This window comes from Callorhinus ursinus, unplaced genomic scaffold, assembly GCF_003265705.2.
Source record: "Callorhinus ursinus isolate GAN/ISIS: 27379988/994484 unplaced genomic scaffold, GSC_fseal_2.0 scaffold10, whole genome shotgun sequence".
In the NCBI taxonomy this organism is placed as follows: domain Eukaryota; kingdom Metazoa; phylum Chordata; class Mammalia; order Carnivora; family Otariidae; genus Callorhinus; species Callorhinus ursinus.
Genome location: NW_027397072.1, coordinates 75,042,042 through 75,069,290, shown reverse-complemented (window position 1 = coordinate 75,069,290; position 27,249 = coordinate 75,042,042). Strand labels below are relative to the sequence as shown.

General features: G+C 51.7%; 1 protein-coding gene across 2 annotated transcripts; it reads right to left on the bottom strand.

Moving 5' to 3' along the window:
• Nucleotides 1-20,481: 20,481 nt before the first annotated feature.
• On the bottom strand, nt 20,482-24,706 carry SIX2 (SIX homeobox 2). 2 transcript variants are annotated; one of them, XM_073896881.1, is made up of 2 exons: nt 23,836-24,706; nt 20,482-21,650 (listed from the first exon to the last, which is right to left on the bottom strand). In XM_073896881.1, exons 1-2 carry the CDS (start codon nt 24,399-24,401, stop codon nt 21,320-21,322), a joined length of 897 nt encoding a protein of 298 aa, XP_073752982.1. In that variant the 5' UTR covers nt 24,402-24,706; the 3' UTR covers nt 20,482-21,319. The 2 variants fall into 2 exon arrangements, with proteins under 2 accessions (XP_073752982.1, XP_025724538.1); XM_025868753.2 differs by having other exon boundaries at nt 23,842-24,706.
• Between the last annotated feature and the right edge of the window lie 2,543 nt (nt 24,707-27,249).

Genomic DNA, 27,249 nt, shown 5'->3' with positions numbered 1-27,249 from the left:
CAGATCCACAGCAGCACCCTTCCAGAAAGCTCTGGTGGGCTGGCAGGGGTGGGGTGGGGGAGGAGCTGCTGATTTTCAGGCAGGGCAAACTCAGGGCACCCCATCTCTCCTCTGGCCCTGCCTTTTTTAAGGGACTCAGAGCATGTTCATCCTATCCCAGTCTGCTTTGGGAAAGACTGCTAGGCTTATCACATTCCGATTCTCCAACCCAAAAAGCACAGGCTTTGGAAAGCTGAAGGCATATTGATAAGCAGGATAGTGGTTTCCCATCTGGCTGGGATGGGGCTCTCCTGCAGGTGTTGGGTCCCTGGAGGGTTGAGCTCCAGGGCTGTTAAGGAGCAGCAGAACCGGCTGGTGGAGGGAATCTAGCCTCTGTTTCTCCAGCAGGTGGCGCCATAACTTTACCTTCAAGCCTCGAGTGCCAGGGATGGCGGCTCTTGAGTTTGCAAGCCTGGGATGTGAATCACCACCTGGGACTCCCCTTTTCCATATTTGGGGCTTTGCAAACTAACTCCAATGAACCTTCTTCATCCCACTCTCCTCCCAAACCCGCAATATTTCTGATTCTTTGAGCATCATAAACACACTTGTCGGAAATACTTACTGATTGGCCTTCCAGACTGAGGGCACTGGAGGGATTTGAGCAAGGCATAATTATGCTACCACCCTCAAATTCTGGGGGCTTTCCCCAAACACCCCCAGCATCCTTCTAGAGAGATTTGCCATCTGTTTCTAGAGCTTCTAAAATCTACTTATATTTTCTACCTAATAAAGAGATCTCTTGCCAGGGTGACACATCACAGAGGCTGGGGAAACAGCAAGAACACTGTCTTTCACTCTGAGCAGTCTTTGAGAAGATGAAATCTTGACCTATAAATCATACATGGGAGCATATATTTTTACACGTGTTTATGCCTTACTGCATGAAGTAGGACTGCTTCTCTTTTCATAGAATCTCAGAGTTAATTCGCCTAATCCAATTGCTCACCCAATGCAGGATTCCCTCCTGCAATAAGACAGTGGGGGGAAGCAGTGTCCTTCGAAGTTTGCAGACGGTGTTCACATCCATTTCAATGCCTTGTCCAGTCCTGTGAGATGCATAGTAAAGTGACTTACCCCCGGCCTCACAGCTACTTAGGGGCAGGATCTAGTAGGGTCACCTGACATCAGTACTCCCACGACAACACAGCCACCTCCCAATCCCACCGTTGGCCACCATCTGTCCAGCCCTTACCGAAAACTGCCGACAAGCATTCCCTCCGAAGGCAGTCTGTCCCACTGTTTGGTAGCTCTGATTTTTGAGTAACACTTTCCTTATTGCCTGGTTACCCTCTGTTACATGAAGCTACCTCTAAATCTAATGATTTAAAACAACCATATTTCATGTTCTTGTATCTCACAAGCTTGTGTGTCAGGAATTCACTTGCCTGGCTGATTCTTCTGGTTCCGTGTGGCATTGACAGAGGTCAAGCAGTAGCATTTAGTTGGCTGATGAACTGGTCTGGAGGGTCTGGGTCAGCTTCTCTTATATGTCTGGCTCTTTGGCAGGGATGGCTGGAAGGCTGGGCTGGGCTGAGCCTGTCAACCGGAAAGCCTCCGTGTCCTGTAGCATGTGGCCCCAGGGTGGCTGGGTTTCTTAAGTGAAGGCTTAGAGCTCCAGAAGTGAGTGCTCAGTGATCAAGGTAGAAGCTTCACGGCCTTGCCTTATTGACCTCGGAAATCACAGAATGCCCTTTCTACCATATCTGGTTGGTCAAAGTAGTCAGAGGCTTGCCCGAGGTTCTAGGGGAAGGAATTCTGCCTCCTGATGGAAGAGATGTAAAAAATCTGCCACAGTGTTTTGAAACCACCACACTTACTGAATTGAAATTACCTTTTCTATATCTGCCTCTGGCTCTGTGCTCACTAAATGTAGTTCTTCTCTATCTAAAACCTCTTTTTCCAGTTTCAAATCAGCCTCCCTAAACACCTTAGATCTAGGACCCAGTCCACAAAATGACCCTTTGTTTGGGGTGAGACAAGAAAATAACTTCCATATTTTAATTTTATCTATAAAATTTAAAATGAAGCTTTACTAATATTCCATATAGATTGAGGCTGGTACCCTATCTTTAGGTCAAGTTCCAGGTGAAAATATGTTACCTGCTGTATATAAGAAACTCCAAGAGAAGATTGGATGTTCCCCAAAAGGCATAAAAAGCCCTCAATCATTTGTATTCCTTGTGTAACAGCAGTGCTTGAATGCCCGGATGATCATATCTGGTTTAAAAAACATTATCCAGGTGCGCCTGGGTGACTCAGTCGGTTAAGCATCTGACTCTTGGTTTCAGTTCAGGTCATGATCTCGTGGGTTGTGAGATTGAGCCCCGCATCGGGCTCTGTGCTTAGTGGGGAGTCTGCTTGAGGATTCTCTCCCTCTGCTCCTCCTTCCACTCACTCACTCTCTCTCAAATAAATAAACGAATCTTAAAAAAAATAATAAAAATTATTGTCCATCCCCAAATGGTTAAGAGGCACAAAAGAATTTTGCAAATAATCTTTAGAAAACTAAACCAATAATACAAGCAGAACTATGTCCCAGAAATCAGGGAAGGAGAATATTTCTAGATCACTTCCTGGTGACACTAGGAACTAGACCATGGCGCACATCTTGCATGTGTTTGCAAACTAGCACTGGGTATGTTGCCTGGCACATCGTAGACTCTTGACTGATATTGGGCAACTGAACTGCATTGAACTTCTTGGCTGCACTGGCCCATTCATTGGTTAAGGTCTCTGACGGGTAATTGCCAATAAACCCTGTGCCTTCACCTTCAGCTCCCCAGCCCACAAATTTAGGTTATTTACCTCCAGGCAGTTAGTTGCTTGCCTCAGTTTCCCTGTCATTGCTCTGCCCACACATGTGACTTTGTGAGATCTTCCTGAACGTGTTCTCTTAGTCCTTCACCCCCTAGCAGAGCAGAGTGTCACCTGTGTATCGAGAGACTGCACCATGATCCCCCAGAGCATTTCTACGAATGACGTAAAATACTTTGGGTACTGATCCTATAGGCTGGGAAAGGGATAAAGTCGATTCTCTCTGGCTTCCACTAGCTCATTACCCTACAGAGCTACTATGAAACACTTCCAGACTTTTCCCTCTCTGCCTCTGGACTCTTCCTGAGATGGCCAGCCTGAGAAAAGCCTGCAACATCTCTGGTAGCTTCCTGAGGCCAGACAAATTTATCTAGGGATCTGAGTGGCTGAGAACTTTGTCTGCATCATTTCAACATTAGCATATGTGCTGCCGAAAGCAAGCATGGGGGACTTCTGCATTCGGGTGCCCGGGCTAGGCCATAATGTACCTTTTCACGGTAACCCCTGGTGGGATCGGCCTGCACTGGGGAACTAGGAGGTACAACTTCTCAGCTCAGCTGACTTCATTGGCCTGGGCAACACTGTAAATGGAAGTATGTGAGTTTACTGTACCTTTGTGAACTAGGAATGGTCAGACTTAATGCTACATGTCAGAGAAATGTTGAGAAGATAAATGCAAGTTACATACATAAAAGGGCCATAGTGTAGATTCCAGGCAGGAAGATTTTACTCTGAATTTGGAAAGGTAATTAAAATTAGTTAGATACAACCGCATGTGCCAGAAAACCCAAGGGCTTTAAATAAAAGAGATGTTTATTTTTCTTTTATATTAATAAAGTCAAGAGCAGGAAGTCTAGGGCTGGAGTAGCTACATATAAAATTCATATAAAATTCAGGCTCCTTTTGCCTGGCTTTTTTTTTTTAAGATTTTATTTATTTATTTGTCAGAGAGCACAAGCAGGGGGAGTGGCAGGCAGAGGGAGAGGGAGAAGCAGGCTTCCCGCTGAGCAAGGAGCCTGACATGGGACTCGATCCCAGGACCCTGGGATCATGACCTGAGCTGAAGGCAGATGCTTAACTGACTGAGCCACCCAGGTATCCCTTTTGCTTGGCTTTTCCACCGACTTCAGCAGCCTGTCTCATGGTCCAAGGTGGCTGTGGAAGCTCCATCATCACATCTATATCCCAGTCAGCAGGAAGGAGGGAGAAGAAAAGAATCCTCTTCTTTTAAGAACACTTCCAGAAATTGGCATACAACACTTCCAATTGTATCCATTAGTCAAAACTTAGTTATGTGGTACACGTACTGCAAGGCAGGCTGGGAAATGTCGTCTTTATTCTGGGCTGCCACGTGCCCAGCTACAGATTGAAGGTTCTATTATTACGGGAAATGTGGAGACCGACTAAAGGGGGCCAAGAGCACTGTGTGCCGAGGTGAGATAGTAGAGTCCGTTACCAGAAAGAAAAGGATACTAATTAGCCTGCCAGGCGTACAAAGTACGAACGAGTGTGAAAAATGATTCCTTCTGTATTTTTTTTCCAGACATACTCTCTCCTATCTCCATTGTGGAGTACAGTCCCGCTTCCCCTTGGTGGTCAGCGCAAATCACCTAGCCAGCACAGTAATGTCCTTCTCTGCCTGTTGATTCAGAAGCGTGAGATGCCCACAGTGGGCAGGTGGCAGTCTAAACCTCTGGTTCAATGGAATCATCACTGTGTCTCCTGGTGGAAGCATTTCTCCTTCTGGAACTAAGACTTCTAGGCCAGCAGAGCATATTGTCATGGGAACAGGGAGCAAAATCTGTGCTCTGGGTCACTAGGGATAATAAGGAGTGGTGCCCCTTCCATTTCTACCTCTTGATTCCTGGATCTTTGAATTCTGACGATGGGAGAAACAGCACCATATATTTATTGGAGGCTAATTCAGAGCATGTACAGTTTTCTGGAGAACCTCACCCCAGCCGTGCAAGGTATTATCACCTAACTGGTGCTTTAACTAAATCTTCAAAAGACCATTCCACCTTTCTTTCTTTTCTTTTTTTTTTTTTAAGATTTTATTTATTTATTTGACAGAGAGAGATAGTGAGAGAGGGAACACAAGCAGGGGGAGTGGGAGAAGGAGAGGCAGGCTTCCCGCCGAGCAGGGAGCTGGACGCGGGGCTCAATCCCAGGACCCTGGGACCATGACCCGAGCGGAAGGTAGACGCTTAATCACTGAGCCACCCAGGCGCCCCACCCCCCCCAAAGCTGTTTCTTAAAAGGAGAGGAGTTATCTGCAGAGGATGGCAGGGCTTCACTCCAAACACCTACAGTCCTCTGCTGCCGTTTTCCTCTAGGAGCTTGCCAAAGGTCCCAGACATCATCCTTGTCTGCCATTGACACTTCCTGCACCATTAGATCTCCTGGATCACGTAGCATGTGTCAGAACAGCTTACATGGCAGTTTGGACCTGTTGCAGAGCCTTCTCCTGTTCTGAGCCCCACTTAAAACTAGCATCTTTTTTGGTCACTCAGTAAATGGGCCAGAGTAACACACCCAGATGAGGAATATGTTGCCTCCAAAATCAGAAGATTTTTGATGTCAATAGATGCCATGCCTCCCTTTGGTTGGAGAAGGGGCCAGATGCAAGGATTTGTCCTTTACCTTAGAAGGCCTGTTTCTCCTCTCTGCTATTTTATTCATTTCCCTCCCCGGTATAATGGGCCCTTCCATCTTTTTACCGCATATCTTTCTTTCGAAGCCCTAATTCTTCCTCCTCGTAGCCTCTAGCTTCAGATGTCAGTCATCACATTGGAAGAGAAGATGAAGGAAGATAGTCCATCCCACCACTCTCTGCACCTTAAGTTTCTCAACTGGAAAGAAGGAGAGATAGATGATAGAGTTTTTCATAATGAGGCGTGCTGAGTATTAACTGGTAGCTCAGGGCTGTGATGAAACCGAGGCCCAGTGCCTCTTTCCACCCTGGTAGAGGGTCATGGTTTTGTAACCTAGTATTCATTGCAAAGCAGAGGCTCTTTAGGTAGTACCTAAGGATATTGGCAGAAAGCAAGACTCACTATCTCTGGAAATGTCTTAATTTCTCCTTCTTCTTGCTTTGACTTTCTTTTTAAGAGGACTATTATTTTAGAGCAGTTTTAGGTTCATAGCAAAATTGAGAGGATGGTACGGAGATTTCCCATGCATTCCCTGCTCCCACACAGGTAGAGCCTTCCCTCCTTGTCACCAGAGTTGTACTTTTTTTTTTTTTTTATTTTTTTATTTTTTTTGGGGAGAGAATGAGAGATACAAAGCACGAGAGGGAAGAGGGTCAGAGGGAGAAGCAGACTCCCCGCTGAGCAGGGAGCCCGATGTGGGACTCGATCCTGGGACTCCAGGAGCATGGCCTGAGCTGAAGGCAGTCGCTTAACCAACTGAGCCACCCAGGCTCCCCAGAGTTGTACTTTTGTTACAAAAGATGGACCTACACTGATACATCATAATCACAGAAGTCCATGGTTTACTTCAGGGTTCACGACTGATGTCATACATTCCGTGGGTTTGGACAAATTTATAAAGACATGTACCCACCATTATTCATCCCCCTACTTACTCATTCACCTACTAAAGGATATGTTGGTTGCTTTTAGGTTTTGGAATAACTTATTTGGGCAATTATGAATAAAGCAGCTATAAACATCTGCATGCAGGTTTTTGTGTGGACCTGTTTTCAACGCCGCTGGGTAACATTTTGAGGAGATGTTTTGCCGGATATAGAATCTTCGTTGACAGTTTTTACTTTCAGTGCTATGAATATGCCATCGTATGGTCTTCTGGCTCATGGGCTTTGTTCATTTTTCTTCATTTTTCCTTCTTTCTGTTCCTCAGACTGGATAACTTCAATTAACCTACATTTGAGTTGGCTAAGCTTTCTTCTGCCAGCTCAAAATGCATGTTGAGTCCCTCTGGTGATGTTTACATTTCAGTTACTCTCATTTGCAACTCCAGAATTTCTATTTGTTTACTTTTTATGGTTCTAATTTCTTTATTGGTACCTCTACTTGGTGAGCTATTGTTCTCATGCTTTTCTTTAGTTCTTTTTTTAACAAACATATTTATTTAATTATTTTTTAAAAAGTAATCTCTATACCCAGTGTGGGGCTCAAACTCACAACCCCAAGATCAAGAGTGGCATGCTCTACCAACTGAGCCAGCCAGGTGCTTCTCTTTAGTTCTTTAGGCTTGGCTTCCTTGACTGCCTTGATCATATTTAAATTAGATGACTTAAAGTCTTTGTCTAGCAAAGTCAATGACTGGGGTTTTTTTTTCAGGGACAATTTCTATTAATTGCTCTTTTCCCCTGTGTTTAGGCTATCATTTCTTGCTTCTTTGTGTGCCTTGTAATTTTTTCTTTTTATGCTTTTTTATTGTGGTAAGATATACATAAAACATAAAATTTATAATTTTAATCGTTTTATTTTATTTTTTAAAGCTTTTTATACATTTTTTAAAAAGATCTTATTTATTTATTTGACAGAGAAAGACAAAGCGAGAGAAGGAACACAAGCAGGGGGAGTGGGAGATGGAGAAGCAGGCTTCCTGATGAGCAGGGAGCCCGATGTGGGGCTCGATCCCAGGACCCTGGGATCATGACCTGAGCCGAAGGCAGACACTTAAGGACTGAGCTACCCAGGCGCCCCAGTTTAATTTTAATCATTTTAAAGTGGGCAATTCAGGGACATTAAGTACATTCACAATGTTGGGCAACCATCATCACTCTCCATGTCTAGAACTTTTTCATCCTCCCAAACAGAAACTCTGTACCCTCGTTGTTATTAAATGATAGCTCCTCATATCCCCCTTCCCCAGCCTAGTAACTTCTATTCTACTCCCTGTCTCTTATGAAGGTGCTTATTCTAGATACTTCACATAAGTGGAATCACACAATATTTATCCTTTTGTGACTGGCCTTATTTCACTTAATATAATGTTTTCAAAGTTCATCCATGCCATGGCATGTATAAGAATTTCATTCCTTTTTATGGATTTTTTAAATGAATACTCCATTGTATGTATATACCACATTTTGTTTATCTATTCATGTGTTGATGGACACTTGGGTGTCCTTTTGGCTATTGTGAGTAATACTACTGTGAACATTGGTATGAAAGTATCTGTTCAAATCTCTCCTTTAAATTATTTTGGGTATATACTTAGGAGTAGAATTGCTGGAACACATGGTAATTTTATGTTTAATTTTTTTTTAAGATTTGATTTATTTGTTCATAAGAGAAAGAGAGAGAGAAAGAGAGAGAGAGAGGCAGAGGCAGAGGGAGAAGCAGGCTCCCTGCTCAGCGGGACTGATCCCAGGACTCTGGGATCATGACCTGAGCTGAAGGCAGACACTTAACTGACTGAGCCACCCAGGTGCCCTATGTTTAACTTTTTGAGGGACTGCCAACCTGTTTTCCACACCTGGTGCACCATTGTACTCAAATGCACTCATTTCCTCATTTTACATTTTAAACTCAAACCCACCAGCAATGCACAAGGGTTCCAATTTTTCCACATCCCCACCAGTACTGTTATTTTCTGCTTTTTTGATGACAGCCATTCTAATGGGTATGAACCTTGTAGTTTTTCATTGTTATTGTTCAAAAGTAAACATTTTAAATATTATAATGTGGCAACTCTGGAAATCAGATTTTTCTCCTTCTCCTGGGTTTGCTATTATTGCTGTTTCTTGTGGTTGTTCATTTGCTTAGTAACTGTGCTAAACTAATTTAGTAAAATCTCTATTTTTTGTCATGTACAGTCACCGAAATCTCTATTCCATTAGCTTAGTGGTGAGCTAATTTTTGGACCAGGATTTTCTTAAAAACCTGGAACCACCAAAAAGAATCTCCTAGTCTTGGGGCACTTGGTTGGCTCAGACAGTGGAGCATGCAACTCTTGATCTTGGGGTCATGAGTTTGAGCCCCATGTTGGATGTAGAGATTACTTAAAAAAAAAAAAATCTCCTGGTCTTTATGGAGAGATTCAGTGGGCATGTTGGCTTGGGGCTCCAACGCTCAGCCAGGAAGTCTACAATTTTGCTTTAGCCTTCACCTCCTGCTTATGCAGAGCCTCAGGACAGTCAGAGGCAAATGCTTGGGCCTTCCTAGGTCTTTTCCAAGTGTGTACATAGCCCTCAGCATGGGTGTGCCCTTCTAGAATCCCAGGGACAGGTTGGAGCTTCTCAAAGACCTCATTCCCCAAAGCACCTCACTCACCAATATTTCCTATCAAGCTTTTGGGATGGCCTATTCTTTACCCCACTGTTATCCACTGCCTCAGGCAGCAGAAACTGAAACATTTGCCTATAAATGTTTTTGGAAAATGGTACTTGGTTGGTGGTTGTAGCAGAAGGTGAGTTCCAATTAGGCAGTCAAGATGAAGACAAATGTTTGAGTAGGTTTTCCAGAAAGCCACCATACAGATTAACTAAAATCAGTTTGTAAGTGGGGTCCATTCTTCTTCCTCCTGTACTGGCACTGGGAATGCAGACTGTCAAATGTCAAAGCTACTGATGAGCTGAGAACTGAGGGATGGGACCAGGGTAAGTTCAAATGCCACAAAGCTTGATGCTCTTCCTAAGGTTCAGTCATATTCTCGAATGAGGGCTCCCAGGGTTGCTTCAAGCTTTTAGTTAGTTTCCAGAATTCTAAAAAAATTTGCTGCTGAGGGGTGCCTGCATGGCACAGTTGGTTGAGCATCTGACTCTTGGTTTCACGTGGGGTCATGATCTCAGGGTCATGAGGTTGAGCCCACATTGGGCTCTGTGCTCAGCTGGAGTCTGCTTGAGACTCTCTCTCCCTCTACATCTGCCCCTCCCCCTTCTCAAATAAATATATACATCTTTAAAAATTTTTTTAAATTTGGGGCTGACAGTTTCTGCCAATTTTTTATGGTGTTGCTTTTATGGAGAGGGTGGGCTTTTTTCTCTGGAGATGTTTTCCCCTCCTAAAGATTACTTTTAAAAATCCCAGCACAGCAGCTGAAAGACAGTAGGTTCAAATAACTGTCCTCTAACTCAGTGTTCAGTGGAACAGTGTGAGTGCTGCCAAAGATCAATTGCCTTCTAAAGGAACAGTGCTCCTATCCATGCCACCCTTCCCAATGTCTTTCTGCCAAAGATATGAGGCTGCTCTCCACACTGATTAGATTTCCTCTGTCACATCTATGTGAATGAGAGTCTATGGAGAGTCCTCTCTTCCTTTATTGTCAGGGGAACTGAAGTTCAGAAAGTCTTGTTGACTTGCTCAAGGTTACACAAGAAAGTGAGGATAGAGGTAAAACCCCAAATCTCCTGTCTCCCCAACTGGTGTTCTCTCTAAGGGATGAAGCTAGAGACGTGTATGCAGGTTGCTCTGTGTGGGTGAAACAAAATCTCATGTTCTCCATTATGGTTAAGCGTTGGCCTCAACTGATCTCCCCCTACTCTCCTTTCCTCTCCCCATTACCCTATTCCCACACATCATGAAGAAAAGATTTCTTAGGGCTCTTGAATAGGATCCTACCGCTCCTGGCTTTCAGGGAGTAAAAATTTTCACCCAAAGCGTTACTTCCAGAAAAGTCCACTCTTTTAGAATTCTCTACTGCCTGCTGTGGTATGTCCCAGAGAATCACGCATGTTGGACTTGGAGAGGATGACCTTTCACTTCACAAGTGAGGACACAGATCCAGTCACCTGTCTACATTGGAGATGCCCTGTCTAGCACACACATCACATTTATATGGTTTGTTAATTAGGCTGTTGTGTTCCAGAAGCACCTAGAATATAGTATGGATGGTGCCTGCCAGGGTTGGTGATGCTCTAGAACCGAGTTAGACTAACTTGCGGTAACAAATAGATACCATGTTGGCTCAGACACACACACACACACACACACACACACACACACACACACACACACGTTTATTTATCTCTTATTTAGTCCAGGGCATTTGCTCCAGGTTAGGGTGTGTGTGTGTACACTGCTCTATTCCACATAAGCATTTAGGGACTGAGACTAGTCATGACTGCCATCTTCAGTGCATGACTTCCAAGGTGGCTCTAGTTATTGCCATTCTAGTTCGTGGAAAGGGAGCATGGGGAAGTTCATGTGGGAGATGTTATAGGCTAGCCCTCAAAGTGGCCCACATCATATCTATTTATGTCCCTTTGGAGAGCACCTGTTCACAAGGTCAAGCCTAACAAAAGAGGCTGATAAAGGCCATGTAGTTGGTTAGCCAAATGTCTGGCTATAGTCCTATTATTAATGAAGATGGGTAAAAACAATATTCATATCCCCGCATCTAGTACTCAGCAGATGGTGATACCCAGGAAATACTGAATTGGGACAGATGAATAAGTGAATGGATAGAAAAATGAAGGAAGGAACGAAGTAGTTCTTTTACTACATGGTCACAGAAATGTTTTCGTGGCCCTCAGTATTCTGTTAGCAGTGAAAGAGGTTGCAGACCCCCCAGTGTTTCTCCACACTCCCACAATGCATCTTGCATCCTCACATCTTGGTGTGAATGCACGGGGAAATAATTTTAAATGGCCCGTAATAAGCAAATTCAGTCAATGGAATTCTGGAACTACATTATATGTTCGTGGGGAGGAAGGATGAAGATCAAGGCTATTGGTGTGAGTTTCAACTTTAAAATGAATTAGCCACGAGTTTTTGATAACAAATTGCTTTTGTTGTTTAAAATAACTTTTTTGTTTATACTTTGTTGGGTTTTTTTTTTTTTTTTTTTTTTTGCTTGTTAATTGCTTTTATAGAAACACAGAACCTCTGTAAGGGACCTTAGAGATGACCACGTCTAATCCTCTGTGAATTCAGATGCAGTGTCCCCTAATATCCGTTTTCCCATTCTTCCTCAGCAATAGAATGGCCAAATTTTAGTTGCACATGGCTGTTCTGAGCAAAACCTACATTTCGTATCTTCTGGCAGTTCCGTGTGATCATGTAACTAGGTTATGGCCAATGGAATGTTGTATAGCAACTTTTAAAAATCTTTCTTAACAGACAGCGGGCATGGGCACCTGGGTGGCTCAGTTGGTTAACTGTCTGCCTTCGGCTCAGGTCATGATCCCAGGGTCCTGGGATCGAGCCCCACGTCAGTTTCTCTGCTCCGTGGGGAGTGTGCTTCTCCCTCTCCCTTTACCCGCCCCCCCCACTTGTGCTCTCTCTCTCATAAGTAAAAGATCTTTTTATTTATTTTTAAGAAGATTTTATTTATTTATTTATTGAGAGAGAGAGCATGAGCGGGGTGGGGGTGGAAGCAGAGGGAGAGGGAGAAGCAGACTCTCCCACTGAGCAGGGAGCCCGATGCGGGGCTCGATCCCAGGATCCTGGGATCATGACCTGAGCCGGAGGCAGCCGCTTAACCGACAGAGCCACCCAGATGCCCTCATAAATAAAAAATCTTTAAGAAAAAAAGAGACAGTGGGCATATGGCTTGGACCTTCTTCATTCCTTCCTCCATATTGCTGCCATCTTGGGCATGAAGTTGAAGTCATGCACAGTGAAGCAACAAAGTAGGAAGAGCTTGGCTTGTACCAATGCTCGACTGCCTACCTAGATGTTGATGTGTGAGAGAAATAATCTTCCATTATGCTTAACCACTCTTGTTTTTTTTTTTTTTTTATCACATCCGGCTGAACCTTACCCTAATACACTGTGCACCAAATGAGGAAACTGAGCCCCAGAGAAGTGATGTGTGGTCTGTAATGTAGGAGCGGTATCCCCACAGGTATTCTTCACTACAGAAAAACCAAGATTAGCGAGACAAAAAACAAAAACAAAACCCCAACGCGTAATAGTAAAAGCAGCAACAATAATGCATACAGGTCCTCAGAAAAAGGAAAATTTACAGAACACAGAGTTCTCTGTTCTATAATCACTGGAGATTGACTAACTCTTCATACAGACTCAGTAAATCATTTTCCTTAGATTTCTTTCCAGTCACATAGGTAGCTCCATTCCCTGATTTCCCTTGCAGTGGGGTTGGTCACATGACTAAGTCCCGTCCAGTGGCGTATGAGTGGAACGGATGTGCACCACTCCAACCTGCCCCCCCCATCTCCCATGCCTATCCGCCAGGCTCCCTACCCCACCAGCAACTGCGTGCAAAGGACTCCGAGGTTCCAAGTGAGGGTGGAGCCACCTGACGAGGGAGCCTGGGTTTATGAATCACCTCATGGGAAGCTACCTGCTGTCAGAAACACCCCTCTTGGACTGTTGCGTGGGTGAGAAATAAGTTCATGTTTGGGCATGTATTAGTTATATCCATGTGCAATAACAGTCTCTTTTCCCCCTCTTTGCCTCAGATCGATTAGGGTTGGAAGCTACCTGTGTTGGGTAGATTTTGAGTGTGAGGCAGACTTTTGTTGACCCAGCTACCAGGTATGGTGGGATTTTTCAGTCTTTTCTGGTCTCAAGTTTGGCACCCAACCCATCCCAGCTGCTTCTGAGTGATGTGACACTGCCCGTTGGGACCTCCCTGAGCCTTCCTGATTCCTGGTCTCCCGGGAGAGAGGCATTTCCTGCTGCCCTTCCTAACCCCTGAGACCCTGCCTTGGCTCTAGCCATTCTGGACTTTCATCCTTTCTTTGAAGTCTTGTCTTCACTTCTGTTTTGTCGCTAACCCCCTCCTCATCTCTCCTATGTAATATTATTTGCCTTCGGGGTGACTGCTTAACCTACTCCTTTAAAGAAAAATAAGTAAATGATAAAGTGAGTTTTGACTTCTTCATTTACAGCTCTGAACTGACACCAGGAGCTAGTCTTTCAGAGTAAACAGAAGTCTGGAGTCTCTTCCCATGTTCTCCAGTTAAAAAGCCTACAGCCCTTTGGGGATCACCCACAAAATTCTTACATTCTGAGAAAATTTCTGGCTCTCAACTCATTTGCTGGGAGCCTTAACTGACAGGTCCTGAGTCCAATGAGAAAACAAAGCTCTAGTTTACAGCTCTGCACGTTTCCTCAGGCTTCTCTTGTAGGGAAGTGGCCTTTCCAGAGAGACCTGTTTCAGGCATTCCTGTTAGTGACTGCAGGGACAGGCTGTTCGGATTTTGAGGTACACTTGCTTTAAGTCTCTGCAGCAGGCTCTAGATCTCCAGGATCCATGATGGCTGCCATCTCTCTGCATCCTTCCCCCAACCCCAGGGGAACAATCTTTACTCTTTGCGCTGGTTTGGTACCCTGCTATTTCTCCCAAATAAACAAGTCACCTCAACAATGGAGTGTAGAGGGAAGAGCCCCAGGAAAGCCACACAGAACACCTTCCTTAGTCTCATGTCCTCATCTGTCAAATGGGGATAAGAATTACTTTTCTGCCTACCTTATATAATTGAGAATATTAAATGATAGGAAGTTTGTGAAACCAGTGACACCCTACAGAGTGCCACACACATGCTAGAAATATCTAGACTATTTTGCTTTTAGAAACCATTTGGCTTCACCTTTTCTAATTCCCTCCAACCCCCTACCTCCACCCTACTGGGCTGAGGCTCTTCCCTTGGGAGGAAAAGGGAGGAAGACCTGACATGTCCGTGTTGGCCTCCTTTGTTGGGCCTCGCTCCCACCCTCAGGCCCTCACTCCCTTCCTCAGGCTTGGACCCGTGACCTCCCTCCGTCAGTTCAGGTGTCTCCGGGTGGGTTTCCAGGGTCGCGCCAGTGGGTCTGCCTCGCAACAATAGGCTATTTCATACGCCCTGTCTTGAAACTGACAATCACCTAGCTCGGGTGGAATCGCAGGGTTTGTACCACCACCATCTCTGCCAACGGAGAAGGGGATGGGGGCTTCCGTGGGCCTAAGTTGGGGGAAGGGCGGGATGCGCGTGGTCAGTTCTGGTCCTAGAAGGTGGTCTGGGTTCTCTGTCCCTTCTGACCTCCTCCCACCCCACCGGTAAATCCATGTTGATAAAGTGACGCCTTAATACACCTACTCCCCCCGCCCCCCAGATGGACAGCTCTGTCCGCAACGCGGGGCTAATGGGGGGTGTGGTGGAAAAAGACGAGGGCGTCCCACCCAAGACTCACGTCTCAGCCCTCAGGGTCCCCAAAACGGCGTCATCTTCCCGAGCAGAATGACAGAGACGGAGCCAGAGTCTCAGGAGGGCAAAGAGGGAGGTAGCAGCAGGCTGATCCTAGGATCCCAAAGTTCCATTTTTACTACGGAGTAACCTGCCCCGGTGGGAACCCCGTCCGTGGTAGGCGGTGCACCCCGTCTATGAAGTAGACGGCAAGTGGGGAACCTGCGCAATTATCCCCATTCTCGCGGAGACGAAGCCTCCTCACAGGACCGCAGCGGGTGACGAGGCTGCGAGCTCCGCCGCCGCAGCTCAGGCTGGAGCCAGTCCCCGTCGTAGGTTTCTGGGCGGCCTGGCGCTGCCCCGATCCCCGCAGGAGTCACTTGCGCGCTCCTCGGCCGCCCGGCCCCGCGCTCGGCCCAGCCGCTACCCTGGGAAGACGGTGCGCTGCAGACTCGCAGAGAGCAGGCTCAAATGCCAGTCCTGCGGCCGTAACGTGCGCGACTCTGGGCAAGTTCCCGAACACGGTGTCTCAGTTTCACCTACCAGTAGTAATAGCTTCTTTGTGTGGCCGCCGTGAGAATTCAACAGATACCAGGTGTGCAAAGTGCCTGACGCGCAGTAAGCGCTCAAGAAATGGCAGTTATGACCTGTTACTCTGGGGACCACCAAGTCACCATAGAGCTGTGTTTTCATGGCCTGGGGCAAGTTACCTGGATAATTCTGCCCGCAGTGAGCTTTCTAGCTAATGGGAGCGCCTGGCTGGGCAGAGCAACTCATGCCCTTGGGAAAGGCGCCGAAGGAAGGGATGGAGGGCTGGTAGCTCGGCAAGGTCCGCCCCCGCTGCGGCTCTTGCCTTCCGGCCTGATCTGTCACTCTCTTTATGGGAACTCCGGCGGCTCTGGTCTGACTCCCAGGCCGCAGAAGCCCGGGTGTGGGCCTGTCGGGTCTTGGGTGCCCTGGACGGGCAGAGGATGGCTACTGGGGATGGCGCAGCAGCGGATGGTTTTGTCGCCCGTGGCACGTCCCAAAGGTCTCTGCCTCGCGCCTGACCGCCAGCTCGAAGGGCCGGAGGAACGGGGCTGCCCAACCCGGTGGTTCCCAGCTCCCGGGCCCGCAGGCGCCAGAGCTTCGCGGGACTCCGAGCAGCGCGCGGGCTACTCGCGCCGAAAGCCTAAAGCCGGCCGCGCGGGGCCTGGCACTCAGCGCGCTGGCGGGGCTGCGGAGGCCGCGGGGCAGGCGGAGCGGCGCGATCTGTCCCCGTAACGCGCCGGAGTCCGGCGCGTACACACTGCTCGGCGAGGGAAGATGCGCTAGGCACTCCGGGGGTGCTGAGCCGCTGAGAGCTGTCGATTTAGCCTTGCCTAGAGCCTGGGCCACTAACATCCTAAAGAAGGGCTCCCCCTACGTGTCCGCCCCTGGGCCAGCCTGTTGGGTTTGTGGGTCCTCCAAGCAAGGGAGACTTTGGGGGCAATTAGGGGCACCTGTCGGGCCTCGGAAGGGGGGCTTTCTTCAGGCACATCCACGCGGTGTTGCTTAGACTCTCTCCACGGGCGGGCGGCCAGGAGCAGGCACCTACCTGGAAGGGGAGCAGCCCGGCTGCTGAGATTGTGGGAAAACTGTGAAACTCACCCCATTGTGGGACACCCAATCTGACCCTCTTCCCTCCGATTCATTCCCGCAACCCAGAAGCCATTTCTGAGCTCCAGTCGCACAGACACCCACGGAGTTTCGAGAACAGACTCCAGCGAGGCGGTGGGCGAGGCCTTGACCCTGACACCAGGACTCGAGATCTTTGGGGCCCAGGCTCAGCTCCACTGTCCGGCCCCTGGCAGCAGCGACAGAGGGAACGTCCTTCCCTCCGGCCCACCCCGCCCTCCCTGGCTTCAGGAATCAGGACCCACTTGCGCCCGGTTGGGTTCTGGCGGAGGGAGAGGAGAGGCTGATCCTCCTCCAGCCCTCGAAGCCTTCCTTGCGAGCCGGAGCGCACCGGCGTAGCCTGCCAAGAGACCTCTGGGCGCGCACGGTCTCACCCGCCCACCTATGTACTCAAAAACAGCCAGCCTCCCAGGGCGCACGGCCGCCCCATCAATGAACACCAGCGCCTTTTTTCACCCTTTTGCGCCTACACGCTGTCTCAGGCCTTCTCACATTTCCCAGTACATCCTCAAGCACTGGGTCTCGGCCATTTCCAGACGCCCTAGGCAGCTTTGTGACCTAAGGGTACGGATGACCGCCTGCCACGGTTGGGGTGGGCAACCTGAAAAAGGGAGGGGCCTCAGTCACAAGCCCAAACCCTCCTCGGCCCTTCTCCACCTGCCCCTCAACACACAAACACTTGCCTGTCACCAGGAACCCCAGCAATATTCCAGCAAGAGGTGGGCACTGGTGAGGTTGTGGAGGCCAAATTCCCTGGGTCCTGACTCCTGCACCCGCACGTGGCTGATCCCGGCTTTCCCAGACCCGAAATGGTGTTTCCTACAGGGACTAGGGAAAATCCAGGGGTAGCCTTGTGTTCCCTCCTCAGATCTCCCTGGCTCTGTTTAACTTCTGCTTTCGTGGCAGGTCATCATCACCTGCTCCCCAGGTAGACCTGCCACTCCCTTGAGATGCACTTTCGGGGTGGGAACAGCAGGGTCTGGGCCAGGACCACACCCCAGCCAGGTCTGCTGCTGAGCGTGAGGTGTGGGGAGAAGAGTGCCTAGGAGGCACAGCGATCCCCTTGGCTCCCCTGTGCACTCAGCTGCCCTTGGCTTTTATGCCCCCAACCAGGTGAGTCGGTGCAGGAGGGCTGGATTCTACCTTCTTTGTTCATTTTCACCTTCGAGGGTTGCATGGGTATGGAACCTCGCTGGAAACAAATGAAAGGCGGACAAGGTCAGGGGAAGAGAAAAGGAGGGAGACTTGTGCTTCCAGCGCTGTGTCCTTTATGGTCATGAGAGCAAAAACTCTTGGCTTCCGGCTGCCACCGGGGAAGGGGTGACACAGCCATTAGGAACTGTTTGGTGGACGCCTAGGGGGAGCGGTTGTATTCATCTGGCAGCATCTGTGCAAGAGTTATGTCCAGTTGGCACGCTCTGGTGGGGCCCGCAGCAACCTCTCACTGGGTCTAGTGGAGCTTGGAATGGAGGCCTGGCTTGTTATAGGTTTATGCAGTGGGTGAGTAGCTGCTCCAGTTTATTTTCAGAACTTCTGCATAGTTTCCCGTTTAAGTAAATATTTTCGGGGTTAGCTTTCCAAGGCGGAGGGAAAGAGGGAAGTTGCAACAAGTAGCGAGATTGTGCCGGAATAAAGCTCCAGGACAGGCACCCTGCCCCCTACTGGCCAGTGAGAGCTCCCGGTAACCTCCAGCGATCCCACTTGGGCCCCAGAAAGAAGGTGCCACAGGTGGGATCTCTGTCCGTCTGCCTCCTCTGGCTAGCACCATCTCTCTCCCTGGGGGCCAGCCACTGAGACCTTCAAGGAAAGCTTCCCTGCAAGGCCATGCCCTGGCCCCAGCAGATAGATAGACTAGGACTGGCTGCTGGTAGGGGCACGGGTGTGAGTGTGGGTTTGTATGCTACTGGGGAGAAGCATGATGTATATTTGTGTTTGTGTCTGTGAGTTTACGCGTGGGAGAGATTCATTTCGGTATGTATCTCATGTATATTGGGGCAGAGAGTGTTTAGGTTTTGCCTGAAGACATGTGTTTGTGTCTCTAAGAATGGGTTGAGAGTCTGTGTGTTTGCTTCTCTGTTTGTGTGTGTGAACATATGTGTGACAGTCCGTGTGTTTCCCTGTGTGGCCACTATGTGAAAGGGTGTGTGTTTTTGGTGCCTCCACAGGGCCTGGCACACAACGGCCTTTCAATCCCAGTGAATCGAATGATGAATGTGTATGTTGGTGTCCTTGTGAGAGTTCTTGCAGAGCCTGTTTCCCTGGGAGTGGGAGTGTGGAAAATAGGAGGCAGGTAGGGGTGATGTGGGCTCCAGGGTCTACTGTGTTTCCTCCCTTCCCAGAAGTAAGCCTGGGGCTGGTGGCTCAGCTCCACTGACTCAAGGTGGCGTCTATGGTCGCTTGAGCCTCTCTGGACCCTCAGGCAATAGCTGGTTCTTCACTCTGCCACTCAGTGAAGGTCAGGCAGCTGGGACCCTGTAAGCATAGATCTGCTCCTGGGGGGATCTGGGTTGTCCTCTAGAGCAGAGCCTCCAAGAGAGGCGGAGCGAGCTGCCAGGGCTGGAATTCCTCTTGTGGTGCAGGGTTGGGCCCATGCGGAGCAGTCTCAGCCTGCTGGCGACTCCCTTGACCTCCAGGCCTGCACAGAGCAAAGGCGGGAGGCATAGCCTCCTGAGCCAAGTGAGCCCGTCCAGCTGTCCGTGCGGCTGCGTGAATCTCGGCCGGGAAGGAATCCAAGGTACTTTGAGAAAGTATGCGCAAAAGGGTCTTCTGTGAACGCTGATTTCATCAAAGAGGAAATTCTCCAAAGCGGTCCCAGCACTCTAGGATCTCCCCGTCGGAAGAGCACCTCATTCTCTCTTTCCCGTGGGGTCCAGGTGGCATGTCTGAGCCGAGAAGTGTCCTGGTCGTGGAGGAGGAACATGCTTGGTACCCACAGCTGGCATGACCTGAGACGCAAAAGCCACAACTTCCTCCTTGAGGAGCCCTGAATGCTTGGGATCTGGCAGGACAGGCTTCAAGGGGTCGGTTAATGCGGGGCAGAGGTGGGACTGGGGCCCCCAGAAGGGAGAGGGCGCTGCAGGTTAATGTACCGCTACAGGGGAACCTACCGTGCACGATGCGCAGAGGTGCACCCCCCTCCCTCGGCCTCACCGGCCAAGCCCTGGTGCCCTCTTGCTCCTATTTAGACCACGCGCCCGCCAGCCGGGCCTCCCCAGTCTCCTCGGATTTCCCTTCCTCCACCATCCTTTCATCACTGTCCCAAAACGACTGATTTCTGAGCTTGGAGACCTTTGCTCCACATCCACACGCACCACCCGGGCTTTGCACTGGCTCGGCAGCTGCCCTTGGGGCCAGCGAATTTGTCCAGGGCGTCCTACCGGGTTCTGGGGACTGCGACCACCGCTAAGGAAACCTCCATGTTCCGATTTGTTCCCCAGCTTTGGCATCTCCAGACATACGTCCCTTCCTTTTTTTGGCACACAGCGTCTCTTTTCTTACCCTCATCCCCAAAATGAAAAAAAGAGGAGGCTGAGGGCCCTGCTCCGCTGATGGGGGAGAAGGGTCTCTAAGAGGAGCAGGCCACCGCCTTCCTGCTCTTGCAGGGAGCTTCCCGCACAGGAAAGGGGACGGAGGGCTTTGTGGGGAGGGGGGAGGTCTCAGTTTTCAGTCCCTTCACCTTAGGGCTGATACAAACGACGTGTATGGGGGAAGGCGGCTCCCGGTTTCTGGGGCTCCTGGGACATCGCTGCCCAGAACGGTCCACCCGGGGTGTCGAGTCCCTGTAGGGAAATCAGACACTGCTGCACTCCCGGATCACGGGCCTTGTGGTATATATCCATATATATATTTATGATTTCTAATTTTATTATAAAATAAAAGCAGAAATATTTCCCGAAGAACATTCACATGAGGGCGTAACAAGGAGACGGCAAGTCTGTGGCTCGGGAGGCACACTCTGCCGGGAGCACTGTGGCCACAGTCCCGGGAGGAAGAGGAGAGAGCACGGCAGGCCTCACCGAGAGAAAGAGAGGGGCAAGCAGCTGGGACATGCTCAGAGGCCTTGGTGCCCCGGTCCTTTCTCTTGCACGTAAGTTACTAGGCGCACAGCTGACACCTGCAGCCCCGCTGAACCCTAGGCAGGGCCTCTGGAGAAGGCCCGGCTCCTCTGCTCTTCCCCCTGCCACGTCCACCCAGGAAAGTGAGGAAGGAGGACGCAAATAGGTGTCCGGCACGAGGAGAAAGGCTGAGGGGTACAGGCCCTGGGGCCAGGAGTGCAAGGGGCCAGCCAGGGGAGAAACGGAAAAACAGAAAGAGAGAAACAGAAACCTACCAAGGGGTGACAAGCCAGAAATATAGAGGAAGGGGGAAAGCAAGAAGGGGAGGTAGAGAGGACAAGAGAGAAAGAAGGGAAAAGATCTGGAAGAAAGAGCAAGGAAGGCAAGGGAAGGGAAAAGGAAAGAAGGGATGAGAAGGTCGGGAGAGAGAGTATGAGAATAGTGTATAGTTTATTCCCTTCGCGGGTTCAAGGCCGGGTCCCAGGGCTCCAAACGATCTCAGAAGCAACTTGTTGAAAACAAATCCCGGCGGACAAAGACCAAACCAAAGAGCCATCCACCCTGCCCGGGCCGGCGGTTCTGCCTGCTCAGCGAGCGGGTCTTTCAGTACCTGGTGGAGCCGCCGGCGCAGGGCGCCCTCCCGACACCGTCTCTCCGGTCCCCAGCGCCAAGCCTGGAAGGCGAGCGCGTCGAGGCAGGCGGGGCTCTAGGAGCCCAGGTCCACGAGGTTGGCCGACATGGGGTTGAGGATGGAGTCCTGCAGGCCGTGGTGGTGCTGCAGCGGGTCCGCGCCGCCTCCGCCCGGCACGGGCACGGGTACGGCGCTGGGGCCCGGAGGGTGGCCCAGGCTGTGCAGGGACGGCAGCCCGGGGGGCGGCGGCGGGCTGAGCAGCAGCGCGGGGCTGGATGACGAGTGGTCTGGCGTCCCCGACGGCGTCTTCTCGTCCTCCGAGCTGCCTAGCACCGACTTGCCGCTGCCATTCAGCGACGCAACCAGCGGGTTGTGGCTGTTGGAGTTGGAGTTCTCGCTGTTCTCCCTGCAAGTGCAGGAGCAAAGCAGCCGGGTCAACGGGGGAAACCGAGGCCGCTCTGCGCCGCCGCGTCACCCGGAGCCAGACCCCGCCGCTCGCCTCCGCTCCAGAGGCGCCCGGCGCTGCCTGCGGGTGTGTTCGGTTTCTACCATTTTCTCGGCCTGGCCTGGGGCTCTCGCGCTTTCTGCCAGTTCTCTTCATCGCTCAATACACGATTTCTCTCACTTTGCCTTTTCACTGTGCGGTCTCTATCCCCCCATCTCTTCTGTTCTTAACCTCTTGAATATCTTTCCTGTTCTCTGTACGTTCTGGCCGCCTCCCCCCTTCGCTGAGCTGCTAACATTTCTTTGCCAGAGGAGAGGGGCCCAGGGAGCAGGGCTCGGTGGAGTTGGGGAAGGAGACAGGGAGAAAGGGAAGATGCCTGGATTTTCAGCTTCTTGGCTCCCTGAGCCAGGGTTGCTCTGTAGAAGTGGGGCCAGGAGAGTGAGGGCCCCTAGAGCCTAGGCTGAGGGCCCCATTTGAAGTTAGGGATCTCCCGGGCCTTCACCTCCCATTGCTTTTCTCCGCTTAAGGGAAATCTCTTTTTGCGGGGGTCAGGTTCCTGGAGCTAAGGGTCCTTGCTTTCTAGCTCCAACCTCGCAGGTCTTGTGAGCGCTCTCCTTGCTGGGTCTAAGGACAAGGCCCTAAGGATGTAGCACTCCCTTTCCCTGGTGGCACAGTGCAAACTTCAGCTGGGAGGCTAGAAGCTGGGGGCTGGGAGGGCAGCCCTTGGGAGAAGCATGGAGGGGATTGCTAATCCTGGCCTAGACTTTTCCATCATACAGAAACTGAGGGGTTCTGCAGCCCTCACCTGGGGCCTGGCCTGAGAACCTAGTTCTTCAGGAGTCTGGATGCATGCCAGGCTGGGAAGAGGGGGACCCCAGGAGGGAGAACCCACCTCCTGCTCTGCCTTTGGTTGTCAGCCCCGACCAGATCTAGAGATTTGGAATCCGGGGTAGATTTTCTCCTCACTGGCTTCGCAAGACCTTCTCTTTCTGTTTTCCTGGAAGGGAACTTCCCACATAGCTGGCAATGGAGACCTTACAACTGTACATACTCCAACCTCATTGTCTGGGAGGCCAGGGTCGGCCTGAAGCTCCCCCTTCCACTTCCAGAGATCTGGGTCCACTGTTCAGCAACCTCCCCCGACCCTAATCATTTACTCTGGGCTGCACACGCCCCATACCACCAACCCCAGGTGTCTTGTTTTGCTGTTACACTTAGGCTGGATTTCTGTTCCCACAGTCAGTTTTTCTCCCATTTCCTTCTTCATATTTGGGGTTCAGAGGAGCCACAGACTGGCAGCCACAAGGGCCTAATGGTCAACTGTTAAGCTTGTTCAGGAAGCCCTGGTTTCCTTGAAGACAAGCAACTCCCAGGCCTTCTGTTGCTCTCAGTTTACCCCAGACCGCTACCGGCCGCCCCCCTAAAGACAGTAGGGCCTGAGGGGAGAGGAGTCAAGAGCCTGGCAGGCCCAGGAAGGATTGCTGGGTCCAAGAGGGCAGGAAAAGGGGCATGTGTTTCTCTTTTGCTCTCCTACAGCTGACACTTCCGCCCCATCGTCTTGCTCCTCTTGGTCCTTCCTATGCAGGATAAAGTCTCCCTTTCTACTTCCATATCCAGACAATGAATATTCTTGCCCAGGCCCTTCCACATCCAGGTCACACCAGGAAAGTATCAATCCCAGTCCTGACCCCTAATCACACTTTGGCCTAGGGCTGAGTAAGGCGAACAGGAAGTGCGGGGAAGTGCCGGTGAATTCGCACAGGCAGCTCCAAATCTGCAGCCCTGATAGTCCCCCTCCGAACCCCTCGGTCCTTCCGAAGACTGTCAGACCCTGCCAGCCGTGTCCCCCTTGCACATGATCCAGCCACTGTCTTGCTCTCGCCCCAAAGTTCGCTGCCTCTCCACTTTTGTTCACAAGCGACCAGGAAGTTAACTGACAACTTCCCCGATCGCTTTGCCCGCTTTGGACAAATTTCTGCCCTCTCGATCTCCCACAAGACCTGAAGGCCGGCAGGGTCAGACGAGGCTGCAGCTGGGCCGCGGCAGGGACCGAGCACCCAGTTTAGGCCTCTCCCGGGGGCTGTGCACACGCCCCGCGACCCCCTCCCTGGAGCCCCAGGGGAGCTGGCGCCGAAGTTCTACTTACTCGTACCTTTCTTTGGCCTCAGCCGCGCGGTCGCGCTGCCGCCGGTTCTTGAACCAGTTGCTGACCTGCGTGGTGGTGAGGCCCGTGGCCTCGGCCAGCTCGCGCTTCTCGCGCGGCGAGGGGTAGGGGTTATGCGCGTACCATTCGCGCAGCACGCTGCGACTCTTCTCCTTGAAGCAGTAGCTGGTCTCCTCGCCGTCCCAGATGGAGCGCGGCAGCGGAAACTTGCGGCGCACGCGGTATTTGCCCACGGCGCCCAGGGGCCGGCCGCGCAGCTTCTCCGCCTCGATGTAATGCGCCTTGAGCCACAGCTGCTGCAGCTTGGCGTGGTTGTGCGGCGAGAACTGGTGGCTCTCCAGGATCTTGTAGAGCTCGCGGAAGTTGCCGCGGTGGAAGGCCACCACCGCCTTGGCCTTGAGCACGCTTTCATTCTTGTGGAGGTGCTCGCAGGCGGGCAGCGACCACAGGAAGCGGCCCAGCCTCTCGATGTTGCCGCCCTGCTGCAGCACCTCGCACACGCACGCCACTTGCTCCTGCGTGAAGCCGAAGGTGGGCAGCATGGACATGGTGCCGGCTGCGTCCCCGCCCGCCCGCGCGCGCCCTCACCGCGCTGCGCCGTCCGGCATGGGCGCCTCCCCGCCGGGCCGTCCGGGCCGAGAGGCGGGCGGGGCGGCCCCCCCCCCGGCCCCGCGCGGTCTCCCGGCGAACTCCGAGTCACTGCGGTCCGTCCCCGCGCCCGCCGCGGCTGCCGCGCTCCTCCGCGCTCCCGCCGCCTGCGCGCCTCGCCTGCGCCCTCGTCCAAGCCCGGGGGCCGCCCGGGGCGCCGCTCCGCATGCTCCGCGCCCGCCCGCCCGCCGCTCCCTCGCTCGCTTCTTGCTCGCTCTCCCTCCCGTCTAGCTCGCTCGCTGCTTTTTTAATAATATTATTCTAAGCGGGCATGAGGCGCGGCGGCCCGCGCCCTGATTGGTCTGGTTATCTGACCCGGGGCCTGCCCGCGCCAGACAATAGTCGGAGTCAAATTATTCGCCATGGAGACGCTGTCAGTCACTGGTAACCCGAGCCCCGGCGGGTCGGGCGGCTCCCCCCGGCCGGCTCCGCTGACAGATCGCCCGGCTCCGCGCAAAGCGGAGGGCGGCCCGAGACGCGAGCGGGAGGCGCTCCAAGAACCTGGGAGGCGGAGAGGACCGGGCGGGGGCCGGCGGCGGTGGTGATTGACGGGGCGGACGCCCATAGAGCAAAGGAGGGGACGGACACGGGGGGGGGCGGGGTGGAGACGCCCGGAGAAGAAAAGGGGAGGATCGAGGTGGGGAGGAAAGAGGGGAGAGGAGAAGGCGGGGAACTGTTTAAGGGGGTGCTGGGAGGAAGAGGAGGGAGAAGGGTGGAGGGTACCTCGAGGGGGAAGAAACAGCTTTCTCGAGGCCCCACTGGGTGCCCTACCCCCACTCCGGGTCTTCAGCGCCCTCCCGGGTCTGCAGTTTTTGGGATAGATTCTGCCCAGGAGCGGTCCAGTGCGATGGGAGAGTTTGGAAGTGCTTGGGCGCCTCTCAAAGATTTGGCTTTTTCTGCGGACAGCGCCCCGCCCCCATCCTAGGAACTCTGGACCTGGGCGGTCTTCAAGAGAAAGGGGGAGGGAGTAGGAGACAGAAGTGGAGAAGATTTGGCAGTGGCCGCAGGCGGACGCCTGAGAACACAACTTCGTGGAGGATCCCGCCTTTCCTCTCTGTCCTAACCCGGCCGGCTGCCCGGAGGTCGGTACCGCCCCAGCTCGGCACTCTCGGCTCTTCGCCGGGCGGGGACTCACACTTAACCCCACGGGTCCCACGGCCCGGGAAACGCCAGGCACTAACCTGGGGCCTCTACGGAAATTGACTCTTGTCTGCTGTGCCGGCAGTCGGCCCACGGGGAGGCGAGGGCACAGAGTCTAGGACGCCCGTGGCGCTTCCCCCGTGGGTGGTCCGGGAGGACAGAATGGGCGCAAGAACCAACCCGCCCTCTGGCCTCTGAGCTCGGACTTGGCTCCAGGCACTTCCAGCCTGGGAACCAGATCACTGAGCTCCGGAATAAGGGTCTTAAAAAGGGGATCCTGGTTTGTTTGTGTCTTTGTAAGGGCGCGTAAGGAAACACGTGGTGCTGATTCTCTGGGAGGAGGGCAAGTAGAGTAGGTGGAAAATCTGGAGGTGGGGGGGGTGGGTTGTTGCTGCTGTTTCTACAGTTTTTGAAAAGCCCGGGGCTTAGCTTCTTCCGGGACTGGTCCTTTCCACTTCCGTTTCCTGTCTTTGCTCTGAGCTGTTGGGGGCTGGAGTCAACTTTCCTTCCAGTTCCAGGACCCAAGCCAGCACAGAGCCTTGGCTCTGCCCTCAGCTTAGAATTGTGGAACCTGTGTCTAGGCCACATTTCTTTTTTCCCCATCCTTTTTAATTTTCTCCGGAGGTTGTGCTGGGAGCACTGGATGGGCGTCCAGAACCTTGGGTTCAAGTTTTTGCTTTGCTTGGTGTCTATGAGAAAAGTCTGTGTTTGTTTCTCTAAGTCTTCATCTCCTTAGCAAGATTTCCAAAAGTTTCCCCCTGCTCTAGCATTCTAGAAGTCCTCTGGGGGAGTTGCAGGCGTGAAAGAGTGGAACCCTGGGACTCACCCTAAGACTTGCTTTTGGACTTGCCCCGTGTGTGTTGAGACCAGGGCTGTCAAAGTAGGATCCAAGCCAGTGCCAGGGACAGCTCCCTGTAGAAATGCAGGTGGCATCTTCAGAGTCTCCGTCAGTTGGCTGGGAGGAACCCTGCCGCCTCCAGAGTCTATCCAGCGTCCTGTGTGCTGCCCAGGGTTCACACAATAGTCAGTCTTGGAGGCCTCTGGGAGACATGGGGAAGTATTTGTCCCTGGCTGCACTAATGTTCAGAGTCTTCCTTATTGATCCCCAAAAATGGGCAACCTACTGTTTTCAAGACCTCATCTTCAGCCACATGGTTAATGACAGCAGGCTGGCTCTCACCATGGCCATCTTACATCTTGGCAAGGTCAGGCTGGGCTGTGGGGGAGCACTGACACCACTCACTGGTGTCAGTGAGTGGGCCTGGGCAGTAGCTTCCTGGTGTAAGACTGGGCCAGCTTATGGTCTGCTCCACTTCACTTTCTCCCACTATTAGATGAGGTTTGTGTGATCCTTTGCGTCCCTGCTGATTCTGGGCTGGGCTGGGTCTGAGAATCCTCACCTTGAAAAGGCAGGTATCCTTTGCAACCTCAGCCACAGTTGCCACCATGAATATACCCCTCCCTGAACTCTTGGAGCTTCAAGATTGAACTTCCCCCAGAACTGGGTCCGGCCCTGTTCAGCCAAGGCACATTTTCGGGAACTTCTGACTCACTCTTCTTTCCAGCTTTGCCCTTTTTGGGGCCCCCGGCTGCCAAGCCCAAGAGTCA